Source organism: Rhinolophus sinicus, linkage group LG02 (genome assembly GCF_036562045.2).
Source record: "Rhinolophus sinicus isolate RSC01 linkage group LG02, ASM3656204v1, whole genome shotgun sequence".
NCBI classification, from domain to species: Eukaryota; Metazoa; Chordata; class Mammalia; order Chiroptera; family Rhinolophidae; genus Rhinolophus; species Rhinolophus sinicus.
Window position 1 is genome coordinate 115,573,792 of NC_133752.1, and position 27,400 is coordinate 115,601,191.

At 43.5% G+C, this 27,400-nt stretch overlaps 1 protein-coding gene across 3 annotated transcripts in view; it reads right to left on the reverse strand.

Annotated features, from left to right (window-relative positions):
- PLXNC1 (plexin C1) overlaps positions 1–27,400 on the reverse strand; it is a 140,871-nt gene that overhangs the window by 81,186 nt on the left and 32,285 nt on the right. For all 3 annotated transcript variants that reach the window (XM_019710302.2, XM_074325267.1, XM_074325266.1), the window contains 3 exons: positions 26,821–26,955; positions 23,340–23,440; positions 3,010–3,124 (listed from right to left, as the gene is read on the reverse strand). In XM_019710302.2, coding sequence (XP_019565861.2) covers positions 3,010–3,124; positions 23,340–23,440; positions 26,821–26,955 — 351 coding nt within the window. The remainder of the gene's footprint in view (positions 1–3,009; positions 3,125–23,339; positions 23,441–26,820; positions 26,956–27,400) is intronic.

A 27,400-nucleotide genomic window follows, 5' to 3' on the forward strand; every position in this document is an offset into this window, starting at 1 on the left:
TATTGAACACTTACCACTTCATTTTACTTTTATTAATTTGAAGTTATAAAAGCTAACATGTTTAGATTTTGCAGATATACACTTAAGAGTGGCAAGTAATGATAGTTTTGTCTATTCTGTTCCAATAATTATTCCCACTACTTGTTTCTTGTATTCCTGGATTGGACAGAATGTGAAAAATAATGTTTTTTATATCAGTGATGGTGGAGCTTCTTGTTTTCATTCTGATTTGTAAAAGAATGTTTCTAGTGACTCTCCTCTAGGGACCATGTCATTTGTGGGAAATAATTCATTCCTACATCTTTTCTGTTTTTATCACTATAAGCCATTTTTACTGAATGTTAAAATCTCCTTATAGGTATACACAAATATATAATTTTACATAGTGCAAAAATGGGATCATGACATACATTCTTTTTTGTGTTTGTGTATGTGAAGATTTCAGTTTTCTTCTTTTTATACTTATATATGTCTTTCTTCTCCACCACGTCAGTCATTCCACAAGGGGAGCCCATGTTTACAACCTAGTATGAATTCTTTTATGTTTTTCTCCAATCTCAAATAATCATAGAGAGACATATACATATAAACATATATGGGGACTTTTTTACTCAATACAAGATCACACTATACACACTTTTCTGCATCTTACTGTTTTTACTCAAAACCCCATCAAAATTCCTCCAAGACAATTGGAATTGCTCTAATTATTTCTTTTTAATGCTGATTCCTTAACGAGGATGAGAATATACTACCATGTTTCCCCAAAAATAAGACTTAGCTGGACCATCAGCTCTAATGCATCTTTTGAAGCAAAAATTAATACAGTATAAGACCCGGTCTTATATTAAAATAAGACCCGGTATTATGTTGTTATGTTATGTTATGTTATGTTATGTTATGTTATGTTATGTTATGTTATGTTATGTTATATAAGACCCAGTCTTATATTATATTAAAATAAGACTGGGTCTTATATTAATTTTTGCTCCAAAAGACGCATTAGAGCTGATGGTCTGGTTAGGTCTTATTTTCGGGGAAACACGGTATCTTCTAGTTGTTTTATGTGAAGAGACACAGCTTCTCAGGAACAGAGTCTCTGTATTATATGAAAGGGGATGGTTTCTGTACCTAGAAAGTTACTAGAATATTACTAGGTAGATAATGGGCAGTTCCCAAACACTCTATGAACTGAGCTAATAGGTAGAATTGAGGAAATCCATAGATTGCCAGCTCTGTAGGTCAAGATGAGGTATTATTTAGATAAAAAAAAGGTCTGAGACTTTCAGGTAAGTCATAAATGACCATAAGGACAGAAATATTTTGAAATAATGTGACCAAGAGATGGAGTCAGATGTCTTATCAACCTTGTGAAAATAATGAGTCTTAAGTTGGTTTCAAAGAATAGCTTTACTCAAATTACTAAATTCTTATCTCCTTTACCTTGATGGTGAGCTGGAGAGTGCGATAATGGTTGTGTACGTGGGAAGACTCTTGAGGGATCAGGGTAAACCACAGTGGGACTCAGGGTGGGGAAGAAAGCACTAGTGGTTATTTGAGTGGTGAACATTTTTTGCAATGTTCCGGACTAGACATAAATGGTGGTTACTTTATTCTAGTGATCCCAAAGATACGTAAGTAAATAGTGTAAGCAGTACATTTTATTTAAACAAGCCACTTTCCCTCTCTGTATTTAGCTGAATTACTACCCTTAAATTTTTCAAAACGATACAAGGAAAAAATCTTGTTAATCTTAACCACTTATCAGAGTCCTGGGTATATTCAAGGATCATGGTATTTTCTTTCTACCCTCCTCTATCAGCACCAAAGGCAGCCATTTTTTCAGACTGAGATGAGAAATAAAAATTTGGCCATACCTACGCTTAGATGCATAAACATCTTTTTTCACAGAACTTATTCACTCTTGAATAAGGCCTGATGGAGTTTGGATGAAGGTTTTGATAGTTCTTTTTTTATACTACCCTCCCGCCCTCCTCCCTAACTCCCCGGAAGACAACAGAAAGTAATATGGCCAGATTACTTTAAATCCGTGAGTTCTGATCAGTTATGGCTTGAAAGCTTGATTCTTTTATTATTTATCACTCATTAAATGCTCTGGCTCGCCTTTATTAAATGTTAAATCATCTTAAGTGGTATGGTTCTTGCTATTTGAAATGGCAAAGTGTAAGAGTAAAGAGCAAGTGGCCCATTTCCTCGTTAATGTGGCATTCACATAAAACAGAGTAAGCTCAACAGGCAGGTCAACTGGCTGCTGATGGGGATTCGGTACAATTATTCCTAATACAAGAGCCATAATTAGGGAGAAAATGTCTCCTACAGCACCTCCGAAACAGCAAGGCAGGAATTCCATTTTCCCATAGGGCGTGGTTGGTATGTAAATCAGAAAATTCTTAAATATGCTAATTTCTTCCTTTCTCTCATCCAATGACACGGCTCATGTGATGCCAACAGCGGTACTGCCATAGCAGGAGCCCATTGGCTTTCTTTCCAAGGCACTTGCAATATTCACTGCCCACACTGGTTTCTCTCCCTTCCACCAACATTCCTTGAAGCCATGTTCATAAGACAGTTGTCAGGAGAAGCCTGAACACATTAGGGAAAGAAACAGAAAACAAAATTCTGCCCTTAAGCCACCCTTAAGGCATCTTGTGGGCCATGAGTCTGAACTTCCTTTTTTCTCTATTTTTTAAATCGATATGTTTTTCTACTACATGAAAAGTCCATCTTTTCTTTAAATTCAACTATGATTGTCATCTGCAGTTCCCCAAAATTACCAACTCCACGTGGGCAGGCCCAGGGTGTCTTCTGTTCTCTGCTTGTGGCATGTGTGGCATCTGGTAGGCACTCAGTGTTTGTTAACTAAATGAATGACTCTCCTAACCAAACTTATTTGGTCGCTAGTAGGTATTTTACACACAAAAGGAAGTTAGCATCAATCGTGCAAAGTAAGACAATACAATAGAGACAAACAAAAATCTTTTCTCTTACCTGATCTTTACTTCTTTGAGATATGTGAATCTGAGGGCACTCTTTAGCTCCTGATAAAATATCCAGCCAGTTTTCTGAGTTCTCTGAATGTACACAATCATCTTTAAAAGTACACCTATTAAAAAAAAAAAGGCAACAAAACAGCAACCCCACACATGCATTAGTTAAAACGTTCTCATACTGGCTTCAGCATAAAATGTTTGTATAGTGGATTATTGATTTTGAGTGAGAATAGGAACATGATGCTAAAACCATGAAAAGCTACAGGAAAACAGCAGAGTATTATTTCCATCATGTCTTGGAGCAGAGAACAAATGCGGACACATGCTGAACGTAAGACTCCTGAGCCATCTCTCAAGATGACATCCCCAAATACATCGAAAGAGCCTCCTCTCATGGATTCTGAAATTACAGAGCTCCCTTCTAGAGAAACTGAGCAAAGAACAGCTCAAGAAAAGGTTTATACATTGTATGCAGTTTAGGTTTGACATTCACTCCCAGACTATCAACCTATTGTGTAAATCTTTTTGTGTTTAAAAAAAGCTACTATTTGGTGCTTTGCAGTATGATAATTGTATAAAACTATGTCAAGGACAAAGTCTTCCCAAGAATTTGATAAGACATTCCAAAGCCATCTGCTCCATAACATTTATTTATACAGACATACCAAATTATATCAAAAGATGTAGGTGAAACACTTTTCAGGGCCACTTCCCCAAGTCAGCCAGCTCAGAGGATGCCCCCCAAAATCAAGCTGTGGCCAGGGCCAACTATTATACTTTGAGAAACATGATTAGATCACGGGTGTGCTTGATGTCTCAGGGGCGCTAGGTCATGTTCACTTGGGAACACTTGCCTCACCAGAAGGGCTGCCAACCCGACAAAAAGAATGAACACCAAGTGCCATGTTATTTTCAAATGGTATTGGACTCCGCAGACATTTCATTGAATAATGTCAAGGAAACCACAAAGCATCTCTGTTATCTATGCCTCCTCCAGGCCTAAGGTTAAAATGCAGGGGTGTTGGGCAGAACCAGTGACAGTGAGTTTTAAAAGAAACTGAAAATTCATAAGTCGTGAGATTGAAAAGCAACCAAATGATAACTACATTCAGCTGTGGGGAGTCCCTGAACGGATCTGAGTGGAATGAGATGTGGGCCCAAATAGTGTATAGTGTATTTGACATGCGCTGACATTTCAAAAGCGTTTTATTACTTCTTCCTCTCTCTCCTCTCTCTCTCTCTCTCTCTCTCTCTCTCTCTCTCTCTCTCCCTCCTTCCCTCCCTCCTTCCCTCCCTCCCTCCCTTTTTAAAATTCTTAAGAGTTTAAGCCCTATGGCTTCATCTTTGAGCTCTGTGCTAATCTGAGTTTGACAAAAATAGAACAGGAAGTCAGTGAGTTTCATTAAACATCATCACCAAGCATATCATCATATTCTGACATTTTGGGGGAACCCTGCTTACAGTGAGCACATCTGTGTCTGAACTCCCCTACATCTGTGTTAGTTCCTTCTCCGACATCATGACCATGGGGATTTTCATCAGCAATTCTCCAAAGCCATAAATTTATCTGTCCCTTGATGGCTAGATCGTCCGTCACAGATATTAAGTTCAAATTAAACCACCTCTCAATGTCAGGAGGAGTTTGCAGTGGAGGGGCAAGAACTGCTGGATTGAAAAACAGAAAATGACAAGGCTGGCTCCTTATTTTATAACTGAAAGAGATTATGACTGTCAAAACCTACCTGCCTCTCATGGGCACTCTGGTTTGTATAAGGTATTTTCTCTGCCTATCAAGAGAAAAAAAAGCCAGTTCTACAGAGATTGGAGTACCAAGAGTTTTGTAGGCTCATCATACTGCCTGGGAGTCAAGGCCTACGGCTGCCAAAAAAACAAGTGTAAAATATTTCATACAAATAGTGCTACAATTTGCCAATTTGTAGGCAGAAAACAGTAGTACCACTGAATTATCACTCCCATTTCTGAACTCCTATAGCATTTCTTGTCGGAAACACACATTTTGGTATTTAATCATATGCTGCCTTGAATTACAACTTAACTGTTTCATATGTCTATGTCATGTCTCCCCAAGTAAGCTCTAAGCTCCTCAAAGGAAGAGAGAATGTCTTTAATATTTCTTCAGCAAATCCCTCAGTGTCTGGCAGCATGATATGCAAATACCAGGGTTTCAATAAATATTTTTGAATGAATGGATGAAACATTAAATTTCTATAGATCTGTTCTGTTGGTGATTTTTCTTTCTAGAGTTTCCCTGTGATTTATGTCTGACTCCTACTTACAGTAAAGAGACTCTTTCTAACATAAGCTAAAAGTTCACATCTGGGGTTGAGGGAACAAATTAGGAATTCAAGTTTTTGTTTTGTTAAAAAAAAAAAAAGGAAGAGGAAAATATATAATAAACCTTTTATTTCCTATTTTGTATAAGATAAAAACAAAATCTAACCATGTTAAGCAACTAAACATGAATTTCTTATTTAGAAAACACCTCTGAAATTTCTAAACTCCCATTCCTTGCTTCTTACCAGTTAAAAAATAAAAATGAAAAAAATGAAAAAGCAAACTGTGACACCAAGAATATATAACCAGATGGTCAACCAACAACAGTGTCTTATTACTTTTCCAATATTGCAGATTATAAAATCTTCATGACAGCACATTACCCACACGTTCAAACTTCTTAAGGAGGAGAGAGCGGATCTGAGAGCTCCCACATTTTGGTAAACAAACCCAGTTACTTTGAAATGATCCCTTTGGAAAGCTAGCCCTCTCGTTCCTATGTATGAATGAAAGCAATGGTCAAGTGCGTGAACACGTAAGCCATTGCCCAAATAACAGGGAAATCTCTTTGTTGGACGTTTGGTGTGGCTGATCGTCAATGAGGCACTCGCCGATAGGCTGATTTCTTAACTGGCTTTTTTTCATTTTCTTCACGCCACAGATAGGAGGGAAATTGGATTTGGATTAGGATGAGTGCATTCTGGAGAAAATGGCAGAAACAGATTTGCTTTCCCTACCTTAAGCTATTGTCTTTACCCCATCCGCTAATGAGAGTCTATCCAAAAGTCCTAAGGTTCCTGATCACTATTTTATTTTTCTAGTCCTGTATTCAGCTTGATCGCATGCCTACACGATGAGGCCAGTGTGCCGCATCAGCCTATGTACAAATTAGGAAATAAAGCCAGCTAAGATGCAAAGAAAAGACTGCCTGAAGGAAAACCAAAAAGTTAAAAAAGAAAAAAACCTTTCCTCGGTGTAAAACATTGTATGTGGAAACAACTTAGTGAGTGAAAACTATTTAAGAAGGCCTGTTCTTATCAGTTTGTTCTAAAATCTGCTGTAGAGCCTGATTTATTAAAAGTAATACACGAGTTTGATGCTGCCAATCAACATATAAGTGCATGGATCACCCCTAACTCATAATAAAGTTATGTTCAAACCTACCCAGGCCCCAGCTCATGAACAGGGGGATTCCAGATAACTGTTTCTAACTTTGCTGTTTAGAATTCAGAAAGTATTTTCATACTGTGGGTTTGCTTCCTGAGTGTATGGAAATCTGTCTAAACCCTAATATCCTCGAGTAACTACCCCACCACGCACCTGCAGAGGGGGAACACTGCCCCACACCAGGCACTGGTCTGAGTGTTTGCTGTTGGTACTTTCCCATTGGTCCTCACACAACCTCAATCTACAGGGCTGAAACAGAGACTCAGTGAAGTGCAATAACATGCCAAGGTCACACAGCTACAAGTGACAGAAGTCTGGCTTCAGAGCCACACACGTGGCCACTCAGCTGCATGGCCTCCTATGAGCCCTAACTGCCATTTAATAAGGTGCCTAAGGACAGACGTTCAGAGTTCCTCCTAGCTTCCTGGGGCCTCAACAGTGGTTGGAGGGTGGGGCTGGGGCTGGGGCTAGGCCAGGATGAGGTGACAGAGATGAGGACCCAAGAACAGAGAATAAAAAGGTGAGGCAGTCTCTAGGATGAAAAGGGTAGCAGAGATTTGGGAGGGGTGGGGATTCTGGGAGGCCTCGAATTTTTATCCATCACTAGCCCTGAATACAGAACATCCAACTATAGGTTAAAAGTCCGGGAGGCCCCCAACTTACAAATCTATTGAGTTCCAAAAAATTTGCTTGCAAACCATCTGTTTGTAATATGGAACATACTTTTCTACCCACAGAAATAATGTCATAAACAGCGATTAGGCTTCCAGGTTAGTCCACAAAACCTATTTATCCATAATGATACTTCAATACTATATATTTGCAATAAAAGAGTCGCAGAAAACAATGAGATTGCAGCCATTTGCATTATATAGCAGTTTCTCTCCTTTACTTATTTGTGTTTCGGCTCAGGTGGTAGTCTGGGAACAGTGCCCAGCTGGATCGACTTTTAAATTTATTATTATAGTATTGTATTTATGTAGAATTTCTATTTTTTAATGGGTATAGCTTGAATTATTAATTGTTTTCATGCCAACATAAAGAACAGGGAGACCCACCTCTGAAAAGGAGAGGAAGTTTCCAGGCAGGTGAAATGCCCATGGCCAGGGGACCTTGAGATTCTGACTCTATTATGTTAGAATTGCTCAGTGAAAACTTACTGAGAATTGTTCAGTAAAAATTTACCACTTACTCAACCTTGAAATAGAAACTCTGAACTCAGAAATGTAACTTCTACTTCCTGCCCCTCGAATTTCATCAGCATCCTGTAATCTAATTGTTCACCAAGAACAGACCGTCTCTGAAGGAAACTGATAACTAAATATCAGGTAATTGGCTTGAATGTGGGGGTTGCTGTGACCTGTTCCAAAGATTCTATACTGATATAATATCAGAAAACTTTTAACAAGGAAACAATCCAGCCTTTCTCTCAGGGAACAGGAGACTGTGTCCAAGTGGGGGAAGGTTTTGCTACAAGAGCATCCCAAGGTCTTCCGCTAAGTGATTTGATGTCTGTATTTTTAGGAAAGGCACAGAGCTCATAGGAGGGGCCAGGTGGTTCCCCAGAATCAGGGACATTCATTAACGTTGTCAATCCATGAGATGAAGAAACCAAACTCAGTTGACAGAAGAGAATAGGAAGTCACGGTGACAAACTAACTTTGAAGTCAAGGCCTTCAGAGTCAGAAAAGGGGAATGCCAAATACAAGCCCAAAATAGCTGCTGAGAAAGCTGAAACATTGGGTCTTCATCACTGAAGCTGAAAGTCAGTCTACATGATAAAATTTCGCTAGTAACAGAGGGAATTTAGTTGGTTTGTTTTTCTTTGTTGTTTTTTTTTTAAAGCAAAAACGTCTAACATGCCAGACCACATTCTTTCACATGATGCAGTTTATTTATTCTTCGCCACTAACCTATGAGAAGGTACAATAATTGTCCCTGCTTTGCAGATGGGGGAAACTGAGGCATAGAAGTCTCCAAATTGCTTTCCTATGGTCACAGAATTAGCAGAGGTGCTCAGTTACAAAACCAGGTAGTGTGGCTGCCAAGCCCATGGCCTCAAACACTACCCTAATTGCCACTCAGAGCTAACAATTACTGAGCACCTTCCACGGGCCAGACACTGTTCCTAGGGCTCCCTGGGAATTAACTCACGGATCCTCACAAACGGGCATTTCAGAGCTGAGGGACCTGGGATGCAGAGAGCTTAGACAGCCCGGTGTGAATCTTAGCAGCCTGGCATTGGTGTCCATACTCTCAGGACTGTGTCAAATTCCTCAAAAGTTTTAAGGGCTTCCAGGATAGCAACATCATAAATGCCAAGATAAAAGTTAATGGGTCCTCCCAGAGTATGAGCCATAGAGGAAAATATAAGTTGTACTTCATTTCTCAGCATTTCTCAAAGTGTGCTCTTCAGGTTGTTTTAGGTGTTAGTGTTTTAAGGGTTCTACTGTTAAGAAGTTTGGGAAAAACTAGTTAAACACGTTTCACTGCTGCAGGACTTCTCGGAGCCTTGAATATGCTAGTGTGCTTTGTAAATTTCCAAAACAGGAATGAATGATGCACCATCTTCCAACTTTTTGGTGCAAGGTCAAAAGCTCTAGCACCACACATTAGGAAACACTGCCCAGTCTTGGTTAGTGGGCAGTCATCCAAACAGCAGATCAAATATGAAAACTTTGGGCCTTTTTTGGCTTTTTCTCAACTATCATACTCAATTGATTGTGACCTATTAATTCTAAGCCTTGCTCTATGCTATCTCCTGCATCCCACCTTCCCCCTCACCTCTCACCCGGGGTCCTGCAACAGTCTTCTGGTTGGCCTCCCTCTTTCCCACCTCCAGTGACTCCAGTCAGCCTCCACACCGAAACCTGGGTCATTCTCAAGCACACAGCTGATTATACCACTTCCTACTTAAACATCCTCAATTGGCACCCTTTCGCTTACAGCAAATTCCTCTACCTGTGTGGTTGCTTTTCAGGACCTGGAGCCTAGAACACGTTTCCAGACTCCTCTTTACCCCGGCACTATGTAGCCCCTGCTTTCCTCTTCGAATGCATCCCCAGATCATTCTGGGTTGATGAGTCTTGAGCCTGAAAGCTCCTAAACACAGATCCTTACTATCTAGTACATCACACTTCACAGCTTTTATTTGATAAACACAGGGAGTACAAACGTCCCCCGCTCTTCCTAGCTGGTGCTGTTCCTTCTGTCCAGAACGCCCCGGGACCTGAAACATTCAGTGAGATCATGTTCCTTCATCAAGCTAGTTCAACATCACCTCCTCCATGAGGTCTGCCCAGCCTCCAGGCAAAGCAGATGTTCCCTGCTCTGTGTCCCCATGGTACCATGCACATGCTCCTTGTATGTGCTCCTCGTATAGCACATTGCATTAGCTGCCGATTGCCTGTCTCTCTGACTAGACTGTAAGTCCCCCAAGGGAGAGGCCCAGCTTATTCATTTGGCAACCCCAGGGCCTGCTACCATATCTGGCATTCATTCTGTAAATATTTACTGAGTGTCCACTGGACACCAAACACTGAGTAGACACTGGGGACACATCAATGCATAAGCCAGTTACAGTCCCTCTCTTAATGAGCTTATATCCCAGTAAGGCACACAGACAAAAACCAAACAAGCAGACAATAATTTTAAATAATTTCAAGTTGAGGCAAGTCTCCTTTAGAAACCAAAACTGTAGCTTGGAGGAACTACTTTAGATAGGCTGGTCAAGAAAGATGACATTTCAGCTCAGAGCTCAAGGATGAAAATGATCTAACTACATCAAGAGTAGTGGGAACAGCATACTAGGCAGAAGGAACAGCATGTGCCAAGAACCTGAGTTCACTTAAAGCTTGGTCTGTGCAAGGAATTGATTAAAGAGCAGGCTGCCTAGAAGTTAGTGAAGAACGGGGACAGTGGTTCTGCCAATTACAAGCCAGTGACTTTGGGCAAGTCATGTGCCCTCTCTGTGTGTCAGGCTTTCCATCTGCAGAAATGCAGATAATATCAGTTACTACCTCACAGAGTTTGACAAAATGTATACCTATTTAACTGAGGCTTATCATAAATAGTAGTAGTAGTTGTTATATTTATTACACAGGCAAGTGAAATCGAATTTCAGCAAAAATGTGAGTGACACAAGCCAAACAAGCCAAAATGGGAAAGACGAGACAGGGATTTGGGCACTCAGGTTAACCCAACGGCCCATTTGCCTTGCTCACACATACCAACTCAACGTCCAGCACGCCTTTTCTGAGGCAGACACAGTTCAAGACTTCTTGGAAGATTCTTAATCACAACCCTCCTTCCTCCCAAGACTAAAGGGTTCTTCCGGGTCTCCCCACACCTTGAGCACCAGCTCAACAGCATGTTCCACAGGGTAATGGAATGACTTGTTTGGTGTCTGCTTCCCACACTAATCTGTGAGCTTCTCTCGGGCAGAACCTCATTCTTCTTTGTTTCCTCCAGGGTCTAGTACGGGGCCTGGCTCACGGCTGGTATTCAACAAGCATTAGCTGAATTGGATTAGGAATTAAATTTTAAAGTGACTAAATTCTTGTCTATGTCTCCATGATACCAGCATAAGTTGTCCCATTGATTTTTGTTCACTGGGTTGGCCGATCAACTGGCGCGGTGGAAAACCATCCTTTGTCTTGAAACTATGAGCTACTTAGCACACAGAAAACACATTTGCAGACTGCACCACTCACACAAAAGGGATTTGTGGCCTTCACCCCATGTGGTTCTTTTGTGGGTGAGGAGTGTACTAAAAGTTGCATTTTTATTCCCAAATGCAAACCATGAACTAGAGAATTTAAATGAGACAGTTAAAAAAAATAGGTAGCATGGAAATAAAAATGGGAAAATGATGCCTTTGACTTAGGAAGATCTGGGTTGAAAGCTGCTCCCTCACACATTCTCTGTGTAACTGGGGCCACATTCCCTAGCCTCTCTGGGCCTCAGTTTCTCCACCAGGAAACAGGTGGCAATAACAACCCCATCTTCCTGAAAGCAATATTGAATACCACTCTAGGCATATCAGAAATGGCTCACTCTTGATACAGCAGAATACAGCTTCCAAACATTATAAAACATTACGAAAAATAGAAAGAAAGAAAGAAAGAAAGAAAGAAAGAAAGAAAGAAAGAAAGAAAGAAAAGAGAAGAGAAGAGAAGAGAAGAGAAGAGAAGAGAAGAGAAGAGAAGAGAAGAGAAGAGAAGAGAAGAGAAGAAAAGAAGAAAGAAAGGGAAAAGACTGGCAGAAAGGCTTGTAATGAGGATCTCAGCATTGAGTCTGAGTGTTGGAGGAGTTGCTGGGAACAGGACAAACACTAGGTCACAAAGAGAAGTGAAAACATTTGAGGAATTTAAAGCCAATCAATATATACTTATGAAAGTGCCTGCTGCCTGAGATAAGGTCATTTCAAAAAAATCCATTCCATTAAAACATATATTTACTAAGAGAAGTGTTCCTAAGTGGTACTTGTTCCAAGTCAGAGAGCATCAGTTAAAGAGACGGAGCAGATAAGCAGCTGGGATGCTGAGTTTGGAGGACCTCAGTTGCCTGCCCTCCCAAACAGAACTGGCTTCTGTGTTAAGGCGCGCATTCTCCCTGTGCCGGTCACTGGCAACAGTCGGGCCGCCAAGGGTCCACCTGTGGCCCTTAAGGGTTTTTTCCTCTCTTCACCTTTTGCTTTGAAGTAAGTAGGATTTATTCACAGCTCCTCTAACAGCTGAGATAGATGGTGAAGAACTTAGGGGATTCAGGTTCAACCAAGACCCCTCTCCAGTGTTAGACGGCCGCTAAATCCTTTCCAGCGTTCTCAGTAACCCAGATGCATGGGTTCTGCCTCTGCCAGGGTAATTCAGTAATGCCCCGAGGCCCGAATAACATAGTCCTCTTTGCTCCCCACTGCTTCCACCCCACAGACAGTTGTCCTACTTGCTTCTACACAATTAGTCGGCACAATGGGGTCCACACACACAAGAAGGAGGGGCCGCCCTCAAATCCCATTATTACCATTATTGCTGTCATTAGAGCCGCACTGGACCGCAAAGGAGTCTCACTGCACAGACTTCAAACACAAGGACACCTCCCCAATTGGAAGGAAAGGAGAAACGAATGCAGAATGGGAAGGATCGTCTGTCTCTAATTGTCTTCCTGGCCACTCAGCTAGATGTGGTCACGGCCCCAATGAAAGGAGACATCCCCAAAGCTGAATGTGCTTCTTTAGATCTTGACGCAGAGGGCCCCTTCTCAGGAAAGCCATCCAGGACCTCTCTGGTTAAAACTGCGACCGCTCCTGCCTCCAAGACAGCACTCCCTACCCCTCCTCTGCTTCTTCACGATATTGACCACCATGTCACATGCTCTTTACTTCCTTCTTTGCTTTTACATTGTCCATCAACCCATGTCATGGGTTGAATAAGGTTCCCCCCAAATTCATGTCCACTTAGAACTTCAGAATGTGACTTTATTTGGAAATAGGGTCTTCGCAGGTGTAATTAGTTAAGAATCTCAAGATGAAATCATCCTGGATTTAAGATGTCCCATGACTGGTACCTTGATAAGAGAAAGGAGAAGGAGATTTAGACACACAAGGAGAAAAGGCCATGTAAAGACAGAGGCAGAGATTGGAGTGATGCTGCCACAAGCCAAGGAACACCAGGCACCACCAGAGGTTGGGAGAAGAGAGGAAGGATTCTCCCCTAGAATCTTCAGAGGGAACACCGCCCTGCGGACACCTTAATTTTGGATTTCTAGCCTCCAGAACTGTGAGAGACTAAATCTGTGTTCTTTCAAGCCACTGAGTTGGTGGTCCTCTGTTCTGGCAGCCCTGGGACCCTGATGCACGTCTCCAGAAGGGCTCCATCGGGGCCGAGATTCGGGCCTGAGATTTGGGCCTGTGTTGTTCACTGCTAGAGAATCCAGTGCTTGGGACAGTCTCTGACACATACTACGTGCTCGATAAATATCTGTTAAATGAAGGCATGGATGCTTAAACTTTCCAGATGGAAGCTTTCCTATAACTCAGGTTGACCTGAGTCCCCTCATCTTTCTTATGTATAGTCAGTCATCTATGAAGGGTCTCTTCTGCTCCCACCACCATGAGAGGTAATGTCTCTTTGTTGCTCTTCCCTTTACTACAGAGATAGGTAAAGGGACTGGCTTGGGAGTTAGAGCTAAGCCTAGATTTGATTCCTGGTTACACTAGTCGTGCAACCTGTGGTAGGCAGAATAATGGCGCCCAAACATACCCCTGTCTTAAACTCTGGGACCTGTGACCATATGGCCTTACATGGCAAAAGGGACTTTGCAGATGTGATTAACGTTCTCAAATAGGGAGATCATTTTGGATTATCTGTATGAGCCCCATGTATTCACAAGGGTCCCTATAAGAGGAGGCAGGAGGAGCAGAGTCAGAGAGGAGATGTGATGACAGAAGCAGAGTTCAGAGCCAGAGAGATCTGAAGATGCTACACTGCTGGCTTTGAAGATGCAGGAAGGAGCCATGAGCCAAGAAATGCAGGCTGCCTCCGGAAGCTGGAAAAGACAAGGAAACGGATTCTTCCTCCAGCCTGTAGGAAGAACACAGCCCTTTCTACATCTCGACTTTAGCCCAATGAAACCCTTTGCAGACTGCTGACCTCTAGCACTGGAAGATAATAAACATGTGTTTCTTTAAGCCACCAAGGGTGTGGTAATTTATTACAGAAGCAGTAGGAAACCAATACACAACCTAAGGCTGTTTCCTCATCTCTAAGGTGGGTATTGTAATAATGCTTCCTTCATAGGGAACCAGGAGATCCAAATGGAACATGGCATGGAATGTGCAGGGCATAGTACCTGGTGCATGATGCACATATCCCTCTCGGGCATGCAGACCAAGTCTCCTGGCTGGGCCGGGGCTCCAGGCAGGCTTCCTGAGGGAGGGGCACTGTACGTCCTTCTGAAGAGTGAGCGGCACGCCCTGAGGGACACCTCTACTGAAAAGCACTCAGCGGCCTTCGCGGCTTAGTACTGCCCACCCCTCACGATGGCAGACTCGACTGGAGAAACTCAGGCTTCAGAAGAATGTGGCAACAGGTGACCGTGCTCCATAGGCTGTCTTGGTCAAGTTTTCGGGCAACAATAGCCCTTGATGGACCCTGGGGAGGCCTGAGGAAGGAATGTCTCTCGGTGGAGAGAAGGAAGGCAGACCTCAAGGCAGGAGAACCATGCAAGGAACTGGAGGTGTCCAGAAGCAAATCGTTGAACTCTTTTTGTTTGTTATTCTGAGGCACAGATATGTTTAGCATTTAAATTTCAGTTTTCTCTTTTATGTTCAAAATCCCCTTCTATTACTACCAACCCTTTCAGAAAGTCTGCTGGGGGGACTGGCCACAGAGCCCAGTTAGGCCAAGTGGAGAACAGATCTGGTTCACAGTCTCACGTGTAGAACAGCCTATCGGCAGCAGAAGACCTGAAAACTACCAACGGCTGCTTGAAGGTCTTCCAACTGTCAACATGAAAGAAACATGAAGAGCATGGGCAAATATTAAGTCATATAAATACGAGCAAGGGGGGCCAATAGACACCTTATGATTGGCGTACCTGGAGGGCTGGTCCCCACCCTGTACACATCCTGTACAATGCATTACAGGATGAGACAACAAAAGGCGAGTGTGGCCCTTCCTGCGTGGCCCATTTTCTAAAGAGGACCCAATGGAGGGTTGCTAGAGGGGCGGGGGGGTGGGGATAAGGGGAAGGTGAGAGGTTTTGAAAAATAGTCGGTAACCACAAGATGGTCATGGGGGTTTGAAAATTAATTTGGGGAACGCACAGAGGGATAGTGGATGGGGGGAGGGGGGTTCACACAGTGTGAGGGATATAAATGATAAACATCTAAGTTTTGCTTTGTCTTGTGCACCTGAAACTAATTAAAAATAAATTAATTTAAAAAATAAAAAAATAAAAATAAAAATAAAGAGGACCCAATGGAATCTTGCTTCCATTGCATGAGTGGGACCAAAGCAAGTAGAGCCCCATGGTGGTGTTTGAAGGGGGGCAGGTTACATGAACTCTGGAGAAATAGCTGCCGAGTAGATGGCTCAGGAAGATATGTGAGATAAACTCACTCTTTACAAAATGTACCAAAGGACAGTGATCATAGAAGGGGTCGGGGTGGGAAGTGCAGTACAACTAATGCTGGGGTTAACACAGTTCATCTCTACTGCCATCAGAATAACCTTTTAAAAACACAAATATGATCAGGGCAGTCCTCTGCTAAAGTCCTTTAATAAGTTCCGAGCACAACAAGTCAAGTCCAGACGCAGAGCCCTTCTCATCCTGGTCCCACCCAGGACCCTTTCTGCCTCCTTCCTTCTGGACCCAGTGCTGGAGGGACATATAATTCAGTCTATCGCTGCCTCAGAAGACCTCTTCCTGTGCTGGCTCTTCTGCCTGAAATGCCCTCCACCCCCTCCTTCCCTTGGTGAAAGTCTACTCAGGTGTTAAGGCCTAATTTTAATGCCACCTTCTCTCGGAAGCCTTTCTCAACCTCGGTTACAGCTAATGGCTCTGGGGTCCCACCATCATAAAAGCTAACATTACTTGAGTGCTTACTGCTATGAACAGGCACTGTGTCTAGGACGTTATGCATATTATCGGATCTAATTCTCTCGGCAACCCTGTAAGGTAGGTACTATTACAACCCTGCTTTATGGAAGAGAAGAAATTGCAGGTCACACAGAAGTCGGGCTTCTCGATCCCAAGCAAGCAGACTCCAGAATGTGCATTCGTCTTCCTCTGCTGTCGTCAATGGGGAAGTCATCCTCCTGCACTGCTGTGCATCCCAAATGGGCTACTCCTCCTCCATTCCTGCTCAGTAATGACACCTCTGTCCTCCTGGTCACCCAAGCCAGACGCCAGCACTCCTTCCACTATTATCCCAACACCAATGTCCCTGCATTGCTGGGAGAAGAGCGATAACTCACCTCACTGCACCCTCTGACACTCAGCTCCAGCATCTCTCAGAAGTCCTTCCCCATCAAACGTAGGTGCCCATCCTTTCAGCTCCAACCTAGTTCCTAGTCCAGAGCCTAGGACACAGCAGGAATCCAGTGTATGTCTGAGTATCATTTCTTTATTTTCTTTGTGAGGACTTGGATCAAGGGAGAAAGAACAGATCTCCCAGGAAAACAGGGGCCATCTTGATATTGTATTTTTCTATTTTATGGCCTTATTTTTAGTGTTGGACTCAAAGAGGAATCCAATTAATCACTAAGTCTTGTCAATTCTATCTTCCAAATAACTCTTACGTCCACCCACTTCTTCCCATGGGCACTACCATCTAATTCAGTCCCCAGTCTCTTGCTGGTTTCCCACCACCTGCTAAGTGATTGGCCAGCTTCCAGCGCTGTCCCCTCCAGTCTATGTTACACCAGAATGCTTATTCGAAAACACACATCTGATCTCATCTCTCTTCTAATTGAAGCCCTGCAATGACTCCTCACAGTCCTTCCAACAAAATCCAAATGCTGTCACATGGCCTGTAAAACCCGCCTCATCTGCCCCGCCCATCATGCGGCTCTCATTTCCCACCACCTGTCTATTACACTGTATGCTCCAGCCATACTGAGCCTCAGGCCAGGCTGTCCTACAGCTCCTAGCCTTGGCCCAGGCTGTTCCTTGAGCTAGCTTCCCCTCCCTCCTCTAACTGGCTGATATCTGCTCACACTTCAGGTCCAGCTTAGACAGCCCTTCATCCAGGAAGCCTCCCCGATCTTTCAAGTTTGTGTTAGATGGTTTCTATGCACCTCCATGAAATCCACCATTCCCTTTGTGCTAACACTTATTACACTCTATTTACTTACTGGGAGATTGGTAGCTCCTTAATTTACTAAAGTAGACTAGATTACTGTTCCCAATTCTTCAGTCTCTCCTATACTAGTATTACACATCCATAGCCTTTGCCATGTGCCTTTGCATTGTCTCCCAATAGAGTAGGCGGAGTGTATTTCCCTACTGTGCTGATGCTGGGCTTGGCTATATGACTTACTTGCCAAGAGAATATCAGCAAACATGCTGTGAGCAGAGGCTTGGGCGATGCTGCAGAGCTCAGCTTGGGCTCCTGTGCTTCTGCTCTCTGCCTTGAGAAGAGGATGTGGGGATGAGAGGCATGTGAAGCAGATCTGAATCAGACTGTCAACCTACAGCTTGATGAAATGTCCCCCCCACCCCCACCCCAACACCTCCCTCCACCCTGTGCTGGAGCTGACCCATGAGCAAAAAGCCAAATGTTTGTTCCTGTCAGCCACTAGGAGTTTGTTTGTTACTGAGTATCATTGGAGTCGAAACCTGACTAATGCACTTGTCTCCATCCCTCATTAGGTTGCAAGCTCCATGTAGATAAGACAGAACTGTATCCTGAGCACCTAGCATAGGGCTTAGCACACTGTAGGAGCTCAATAAATATTTGTTGATTGGATGTATGACTGACTGAATGAATGAATGTTGGCCATTGACACGTCTGCGTCCTAGCTGGCGTGTGAATTCCTTAAGGCCAGGGATGGCAACTGATTTCTCTCAATATCACCTAGTTATCTTCCTTCCCACATGGGGCTTTTGGTAGATATTCAATAAATATTTGTCGAAATTGAATAAATTGAATTTGGTGGGTTGACTTGGGAATCAGTCCTTAATGTATGACATTGTTTCTGTGGAAAATGCATTCTGAGTGCCAAACAAACTTGCAAATGAACTTTTGGAACCTCATCCATTCATTGGTTCAGGATTGCCAGTTTTGTGGAAATCCATAACTGAACACATGTGCTATGCTTTGCAATATGGGAGCAACTGAGAAACTGCTTCCAAGCCCAAGATATTCAGCCTGCAAAAATTCACTTTCCACCCACACAGACAAATTCAGAACAGGTTGAATTGGAGGTTCCAACAATAAAATACTAGACTTTTTAGAGCTCATTGTTTATCTAATTGCTTTTTATCTGCTTATACTGGATGCTTATTCTTAACAGCCGATCAAAAGGAAGTTAAGATCATTATCTTGCCCCACCCCCAACAATTCCACTTTCTAGACACGTATGAAAGAAAACTCAACCTTCTCAACAGAGAAAATAAGTTATTTTTCTAAATAAATCTGTGACATTTAAAATAAACACAGTGGGATGCTCTACAGTTATAAGAAAACATCCCCCTTTAGAATTCCTAATTTTGAATGCTACTGGGAGCTTAACGGTGAGTCACAGATCTGAGGCTTAGTTTTATTTAATCTTAGGCCAGAACCCTAGCCAGTTTGAAAGCGAGTGATCTGACATAGATGGGAAGGGCCATCAGTCCACAAATCCAGAATGTTTTATAATACTCAACACACAAGTCTCAACCTGCCATTGGTAGAGTTTCCCAATCACTCAATCTACTCCATTCATTTAACATATACCAGGTATTGTTCTAGGTTCTGGGGATACAGTAATAAACAAGACAAGGTCCCTATGCAACTTACATTTTAGTGAAAGAAGAGGCAGAGAAAGAAGATAATTTCAGTTCAAAATATCTGAATTTTCAGTTCTTCTTCTTTTTTTTTTTCTTCTTTTTTAGATTTTATTGGGGAAGGGGAACAGGATTTTATTGGGGAACAGTGTGTACTTCCAGGCCTTTTTTTCCAAGTCAAGTTGTTGTCCTTTAAATCTTAGTTGTGGAGGGTGCCGTTCAGCTTCAAGTTGTTGTCCTTTCAGTCTTAGTTGTGGAGGGTGCAGCTCAGCTCCAGGTCCAGTTGCCATTGCTAGTTGCAGGGGGCACAGCCCACCATCCCTTGTGGGAGTCGAACCGGCAACCTTGTGGTTGAGAGCCCGTGCTCCAACCAACTGAGCCATCCGGGAGCTCAGCGGCAGCTCAGCTCAAGGTGCTGTGTTCAATCTTAGTTGAAGGGGATGGAGCCCACCATCCCTTGCGGGACTCGAGGAATTGAACTGGCTACCTTGTGGTTGAGAGCCCACTGGCCCATGTGGGAATTGAACCGGCAGCCTTCGGAGTTAGGAGCATGGAGCTCTAACTGCCTGAGCCACTGGGCGGGCCCCAGATATTTTCTTTTATAAAGAAAATAAAAGTGGTGTCATTGTGAGTGAGATGAGGCTACTGCAGCCTGCACAGTCAGATGGAGATGTGTGTGCTAGGACCTGATGATCAAGACAGAGCCAGCCATGGAAAGATCGGGGGAAAAATATTCTAGACTGAGGACACAGCAAGTGCAAAGTCCCTGAGGCAGGAACAAGCCTGGTATATTCTTAAGTCAGAAAGGAAGCCAGTGTGGCTGGGGTAGAATGAATGGAGAGAGTGGCATGAAAAGTCCGAGAAGTATTAGGTTGGTGCAAAAGTAATTGCGGTTTGTGCCGTTGTTCATAACCTTTTAAACCGCCATTACTTTTGCACCAACCTAATAGCAAAGGGCCAGATTATGGAAAGCCTTGTATGCAGGCCCCGGATATAAAGGACTCAGATTGAATTCTAAGATGGAAGCCAGTAAAGGTTATCAAGCTGGGGAATGACATGATCCATATTTTAAAAGGGGTGAGGGAATAAGAGCCGCAGCAGGGGAAGCAGTGAGCAGGCTTTTATAAAAGACTGGGACTCAGCCCACCATCAATAAAAACCCCAGGTCTCCAGCCTCCTCTGATTCCTCCTCTCACCTTCTTGCTCTTACTGAACCACGCTCTCCCCTGAGGACACAGCTTCCCCACAGCCTGCTCACGGGCTGGCGGTTTCCTCTTCCTCACTGTTAAGTGTCCTGCTTATGTCTTACTTCCTCCTCTGGACGATTCTTCTTCTCTACTTCCTAAGCCCACCCCAGCTCGCACCCCAGCTTTGAAGCTCATCCCTTCAGCCTCCACCACCCCACACTCCTCCTTGTTGTAACTATCTGCTAACTAACCCTACTCATGGGCCAATTCCTTTATTTTCTTGACTATCTAGTTCCTCATTTTCTCCAACATTGTTCCCATATCATTCTTGGTGATTGCAATTTCCGCACAGGTGGGTGATCCATCTAACACTCTGACACCTCAGTTCCTTGACCTGTCTCTGCCCATAATCTCGTTCTCCATCTTCCTTCAGCTACATAACCATACCTTAGACCTCGTCATTACCAATAATAACTCTAACCTCTCCATAACCTTATTTCAAGTTCCCCACAGTCCAACCACTACCCCTTTTCCATTCCCTACCTCCAACAAGTCTTAAACCCAACTGTAACCTCCAGTGCACGGATCTTGCCACATTTTCACAGACCTCATTCCCCTCATGTCCTCACTTCCCTCCTTAGAGCTCACTTACAGCTTAGAGCCCAGAGTCTACTATTCTAAGTATCAATATCCATATCGGTATCATTGTCCATCCCTTGCATGTACCCTTGGCATCCAGGCCCCACTGTTCCCTTGTGATGTATTTCCGGGCAAAGACCCAACTCTGGCTAAATCTCTTGCCTACTCCATGATGATGCCAATGGAGCTGAACAGGGCTTATGAAAGCAAAACTATGCTTACTGTTTTCACATAAGTCAGACCACGGACCTCAAGTGGGCATTAATGCTTCCCGGCCATCATTCTTTATTTCCTATCTCCGTTCTCTCTCTTTCTTTCACACCTTCTTTCTCTTCTCCCTTCAAACCACCAGGGCTCCCTCCCCCGCCTCCCCTCACTCTCACTCATCTTAAGTCACTGCAAATGATGTAAACAATATGAAAAGACACTGTACTTCCGCCATCCACCTGCTCCTGGGCCGGTATTCCTCAACATCCCTCCCAGGACCAAAAGGAGCGGTCCACACGCCTGTCTGAGGCTGGCTCCCCACTGGGGCCCTAGGTCATATTTTCCTTCATCTGCTGAAAGACAATACTCCACAACTCTCTCCTCTCTCCTGCATCATCAGTTTCTCCCTCTCTACTGGAACTTTCCCAGCAGCCCCAAAATGCACTGTTATTTCATGTATCTTAAAAACAACAAACCTGGACCCCACTTTCTCTTCCGGCATCTGCTCCATTTCTCTGCTCTGTTTCTCAGCAAAGCTACTCTAAAGAGTTGTCTCTGCTCTATCCCCTTGCCATTTTCTCTTGCAGCTTTAGCACCTCTTCCCCGTTGCCCTTGTCAAACTCCCAGATCATCACCTGCTAAGTCCAGTGGATCAATTATCTTCTTCTCTTATCTGACCTCTCAGCACGGTCCGGCACCGTGGACCACTCCCCGCTCCGTTCTTCCCTTGGCTTCCCGGAGACCACTTTCTTCAGTTATGTTTCTCCCCTTTCCAGCTGTTCCCTCTCCATTTCTGTTTCCTTTTCATTTCCCTCGATCCCTAAACGTTGCCCCACCTCAATGCTCAGTTCTCCAACTGCGTCTCCCCTCAATCTACACTCCCTTCCTCATCTAGTCTTAGGCTTTCTTGCATTCCATCAAAACACTACTGACTCCAAATTCTGATCACCAGCCTGGACCTCTCCTGCGAACTCCAGACCTGTGTTTGTCACTATTGTGGCTACCAGCTATGTATGGCCATTTGATCACCATCGTCACTGAGTTAACTCCCGCATGTAGCTCTAGAAACACAGCCAAGGAACCAACACAAATGGAACGGATTGGAAAGACTTGGGCAAAACTGCTTAGTGGCTGTGCGGCGATGAAGTGCTGTTCCTGATCAGCTCATTTCTTAAACTCTAGTCTTGGGTAAGCGGCAAGAAGAAAGCATTCCTACCCAGTTACAATGATTCATGAGACTGTTCCTGGCCCCGCATCTTTTGTCTGCCAGTGATGCTGACGGAAACAGCCCGGTAAGGAAGCGCAGTGAAAGGCAAGGACAATTATGCGTCTTGGTGCATCTCAGCTTTTGACATCCTCCATGAACTCTTCATTAATTCCATCCCCATATTCTCAGTTTGTTTCCTGACCCTCTTGCTTACATTGTAATTCCCCCCCGCCCCCTTCATTGCTCTTGGCTTCCTCCCCCAGAGGCTCCCAAATTCTCTCCCCAGTCCCCCTTTCTTTCCCCAGGCTGCCCCTTGTTCAGCCTTCAGCTTCTCTGTACCTGTTCTACTCTTTCTTATCCTTTTTTTACCTTTAAAAACTGAAAGCGCCAAACTGACAGACACTGTTATGGTTTTGTTTTGGTTTTTTTTTTTTTTTTTCCCCCTGCCTGAGCTGCAGCTCAGGCTCTCTCCTCCTTGCTTCTATAGCGAGAGCCCCAGTACTGGGTTGCCATGGCAACAGCGAATCCAACCAGGCCGTCCCAGCGATGCTAGGAGCTGCCATGGCAAGGAAACCACGCTAGGTCGCCACTGAGCCTAGCTGGGTCCTGAGCATCGTAATTCAAGACCAGGCTGGGCAGAGGCTGCCCGGAGCCTGAGGTTGTACATCAGGCCCACAGCTGTACGGCGCATTCAGAAACAACATCCTCAATAATGAGGCTCCCACTGAGCCAATCGAATACATGACATTGTGAGAATTCATTTGAAAATTTTTAAACATCCTTATTATTTTATCTCCCCTGAGGGAGAACCTTTCGCCTCTCTCTCGAGTCTAGAGAACTCTGTACAAAGTAAAAGCAGACTGACAGCGCCAGCCTATCCTCCTGTGTGTCACATACCTGCCCCCGCCTTCCCCAGAGTGGGTAACCCTGCGTGGTCCAACCCAAATGGTTTGGAAGCACTGACACGGGTGGGAGCACCTCTGAGAATTCATTAGGATTGCACAGTGATATTTTAGTCAGCCACAAGAGCAGTTCTCCCAGGTCATTGGAATGAAGGGGTAAAGTGGGGCAACAAGTGTTCTGCAGCATGACACTTTTTCGAAAGTGTGAGTTGGTGAGAAAAAATTCAGGAAATACCTTTGTAGCGAATGGCACCAGCCGCAGTGAGGGTCTGCTGCTGCTAAGCACGCCAAACAGGATTTATGTTTACTGCAGTTTGCAACACGAATTCTCCTCACCTAAAAATAAAGATGGCAGCAGTTCAGATGGAATTATTAGCAATGCCAGAAAAACGACCACACCTTATCTGACGAAGGGCTACAGAGAGACATTTATCGACTCAAACTCTGAATGTCTCCACAATGACTCCGGGGGCAGGGGTTCTCAGAATCACCCAAGGAGCGTGTGAAAATGCCGCTTCCCAGACCCCTACCACTGAGACGCTAGCTGAGTAGGTCTAAGGTAGGGCCTAGGAATCTCTATTTTCAAGCACTCACTCAGGTGAGTCTGATATACAGTCAGGTTTCTGATTTGCTAAGAATGGTGTCGAAAGGGATGATGGAATCAGGTCACCTGGTTTTCATACAGAGATAGTCAACGGCACTTTGGAAATGAACATCTGGACATAGGAAAGCCTGTGACCCAGGAGTGTCAGCATGAGGCTGTCACTGGATTAGAAGTGAAGAGAACCCTCCCACACCCCTTGCAGGGGTAGCTCCATCACCTCAGCTCCTGGCTCAATTGCTCATATCCCCTCACTGGAGTTGAAAATGAAAGAAACGGGGGGAGGGGGGTGTGTGTCAAATCATTTCCTGCCCCGAGAGCTGCCTCTTCCAGTTGTCAGCAATGGCAGCCCACAGTGCAGGCACCGTGCTGGGCAGACCCAGGCGGCGGAGGCAACAGTCGGAGCCTCGGAGCAGGGAGCTGGGGACCAGGGAGAAACTGAGTGTCACATGGCACATTTTCTGCAGGCAAAGCCCCACAGCAGGTAGGAAAGAAACTTGTGGAGCTCATTGAGCCAAGAAGTTGTACATGCCAGAAAGCATAAGTAACTTCATACAAGGGTTAGAGAAATGGCGTGTTCTAGAAGCGGGCTGCCAGGAAAACAGGCTATCCTGAGGAGTAGCCTTTGATGCTAAGTTGACTTCATGGCACATAACCAGACCCGTCCACTTCAAGGTCCTCCGTGCCGCTGATAGATGTGGTGAGCAGACCACCAGGCTGAGCTAGAATTAACCAGAATGTGGCTATTTCCTTGGAGTTCACAAAACATCTTTTTAATTCTGAGGAATTTTTCATAAATGTCACACAGTATCTCTAACCTTGTTTTCTCGTCTGTGAAATGGAGAGGGTGCTGCTGACTTCATGGCGTTATGACAAACATCATGTGGCACATACTAAATGCTGCATAAATGTTGGCTATTGCTATTGTGTGAGAAAAAGTTTCCACCATCCAACAAACATGTGAAACCTTACACTGAAAAAGCGAAATAGGTTTCTGAGAGCCTTTGAATATGCCAAGCGTCGTGACACTCCAGGAGGGGTATAGCAAGTAACATCTGCTCCTAGGAGCACTTGTGCTCAGAACACTTAGTGAAGTATGAATCGCTAGAACATTCTATGAGAATTACCATACAATATACTTAAACACACAAACATATAACTCTGTATAAGAGAGGACACTATAAATACTACATTGGACCTGCTTCTCCAACTTAACAACACATTATAGTGATTATTCTACAGCAATACATATATCTCCATATGATTATTTTTAATGGCTACATATTATACCATCCTATGGGTGTACCAGAGTATGCTAGTTTGGCCATTACTATCTGCCCAAGAGTCTAGGAAAGGACCTTCCTTAGGTTTTTGCCTCTTGTGGGTTATATTAGCTCAATCAGAGTCTTACGGATAGGATCTCTCACAGTAATTAACCCTAACTAAAGAATGCAAGAGTAACCAGCTTTGATACCCAGTTGAAAACTCTCCTCAGGACTTCAGGCTTTGAATGACCAGAGACTCTTTTACTGTCAGAAAGTGAGGACCCGTCAACTATTGGGGGCTCTCACAGTGGTTCCCATCCCACAGTCTTGGGTTCCAGGGAAGGTAATAATGAGGATTTAGGAGTTATTTGCAATGTTTCAAAAAGCTGAATGGAAAAATATGCACAGATTAAGCCAGACTTCAAGTGTCTTTGCTTTGCGCTGGAATTTTATCAGTTCTGTGTGGTAGCACAGTCAGTTCTCTGACTGGCAGTTCTGAGATGCCCTTGATAAATAAAGCCTGAGAATGGGAAGTGTTACTTGATATATACAGTTTGTTGAGTAGAGAAAAAGATTTCAATTGCGGGAACCCTGAGGAAGAAATACAATAAAAAGTGTTTGAATGGTGAAGAAGGCTGGTCAAGAAGATTCTCTAGAGTGAAGAACTGATATATAAAGGTAGATGAGATCCAGTGGCCATCTCAACGTGGTGATTTGGACATGACGAACTTTCCAATACACAAAGAGCAATATGGCCTTTTTAGGAATTCCAGAAATTACAATGTGCTTACACATACTCTGTGACTCTAACAGCACATGGAGATTAAAGTCATTGCTATCCTCCTAAGGACGACTGAGAGGAAAAGAATGAAAAATTGGGGTGGGCCAATGGCATTGGTTACCTCCCTTATATAATTATGTAGGTTTCAATCATCTTCTTTGCACTTTGTATGTTCCCATAGTCATGGGTCAAAACCACCGTGCCAGAATGACCTATTTAATTTTGACAAATGTAGGATTTGATCTCATTTATCATGGACTTTAGAGATCAGGGCATAATTTAAGTCCTAGTTCTGACAAGGCCTAACCTACATATATCCTTGAGCAAGTTATTTAACCTTTCCAAGTCTCAGACTCTTCATCTATAAAACAAGGGCAAATTTACAGCATTACATTCACATATTTCTTTAACATTGTTTATTTACACATGTATGTGTATGCACACAACTCTATGCCTCTCATCTAGAGAGACCATGTAAAGAAGAGTAACTTGTACATAGGGACTCAATAAAAATTAGTTTCCTTCCCCTTTCCCTGATGAAAGCGCTTTGTAAAAATGAAGAAAATGTATCCTTTATATATCAGTGAGCAGAAGCAAGAAGGAAAACTAAAACAGCCAGATAAATTAAGAGAGGGAGGGCAAATGCCGTATATTTCCTGGTTCATGAATGTGTATGAGACTGTGACCTGATATTAACCCCAAATCCCAAAGCCAATCCCATTGGGCATATTCATAAATGCATCTAACCATTTAGTGCCCACACAATAAATGTGTAAATTCAGTTACCTTGCTGATTATGTGCCCATTTGCAAGCACACCATCCTCTGAAAAACTTGGCATTGGAAATATATAGCCAATAATAAAATTGTCTAAATAGGTAATATTTCTTGCTCACTTAATGACAGTAAGGTTTTAAATTCCATGCCTGTGAACCAGTGCAGGTCTTCTCAAAGCCTGCAGCAGTTTTGAAACTTGGTAGTTCAATGTAAAAGCTTTACTACTAGATAATGACGTCAATTAAACCATTCTTTTTCATAAGTCAGAAGCAATAACTAGTATTTCTACCTACCTCTTTTCCAGCTGTTAGATAGATATAGATATTCTTCTCAGGATGAGGAACGAGTTTATGGAAAACAGGTGTTTCTTCTTTAATTTCATAGATAACCTCCGGACAATTTGAAGTCAAATTTTCACCAAGAATAACCTATTTTTTTTTCCAAAAAGAGAAATATAATTTCTGTTAACTATTTTGAATAGCAGAGTGACAAAAACTTGCAGCTTAATTCTAAAACCACATCCTTTCTTACTACATATATTGGCTAAGTCACCATGTTCCTCAATCACCCTCTCATGTTTCTCTTCAGCAAAGTTGGTAATAACAAGCATAGTATTTCTGCTTTTGTAGGAGACAAAGTCTCTCTCTCTCTCTCTCTCTCTCTCTCTCTCTCTCACACACACACACACACACACACACACACAGCACCCTCGGTGATGGGGCAGTATCCTCAAACATGGAAGCTCGGAAGCTCATCCACAGTTCCTGACCACGTCTGATCCGGCCTTGTGAGAAGCTACATGAGGCCAGTACCATGCAGCCTCATGTAGCTACACAGCTTTGCCAGTACTGTGCCAGGAGTGGTCTTCAAACT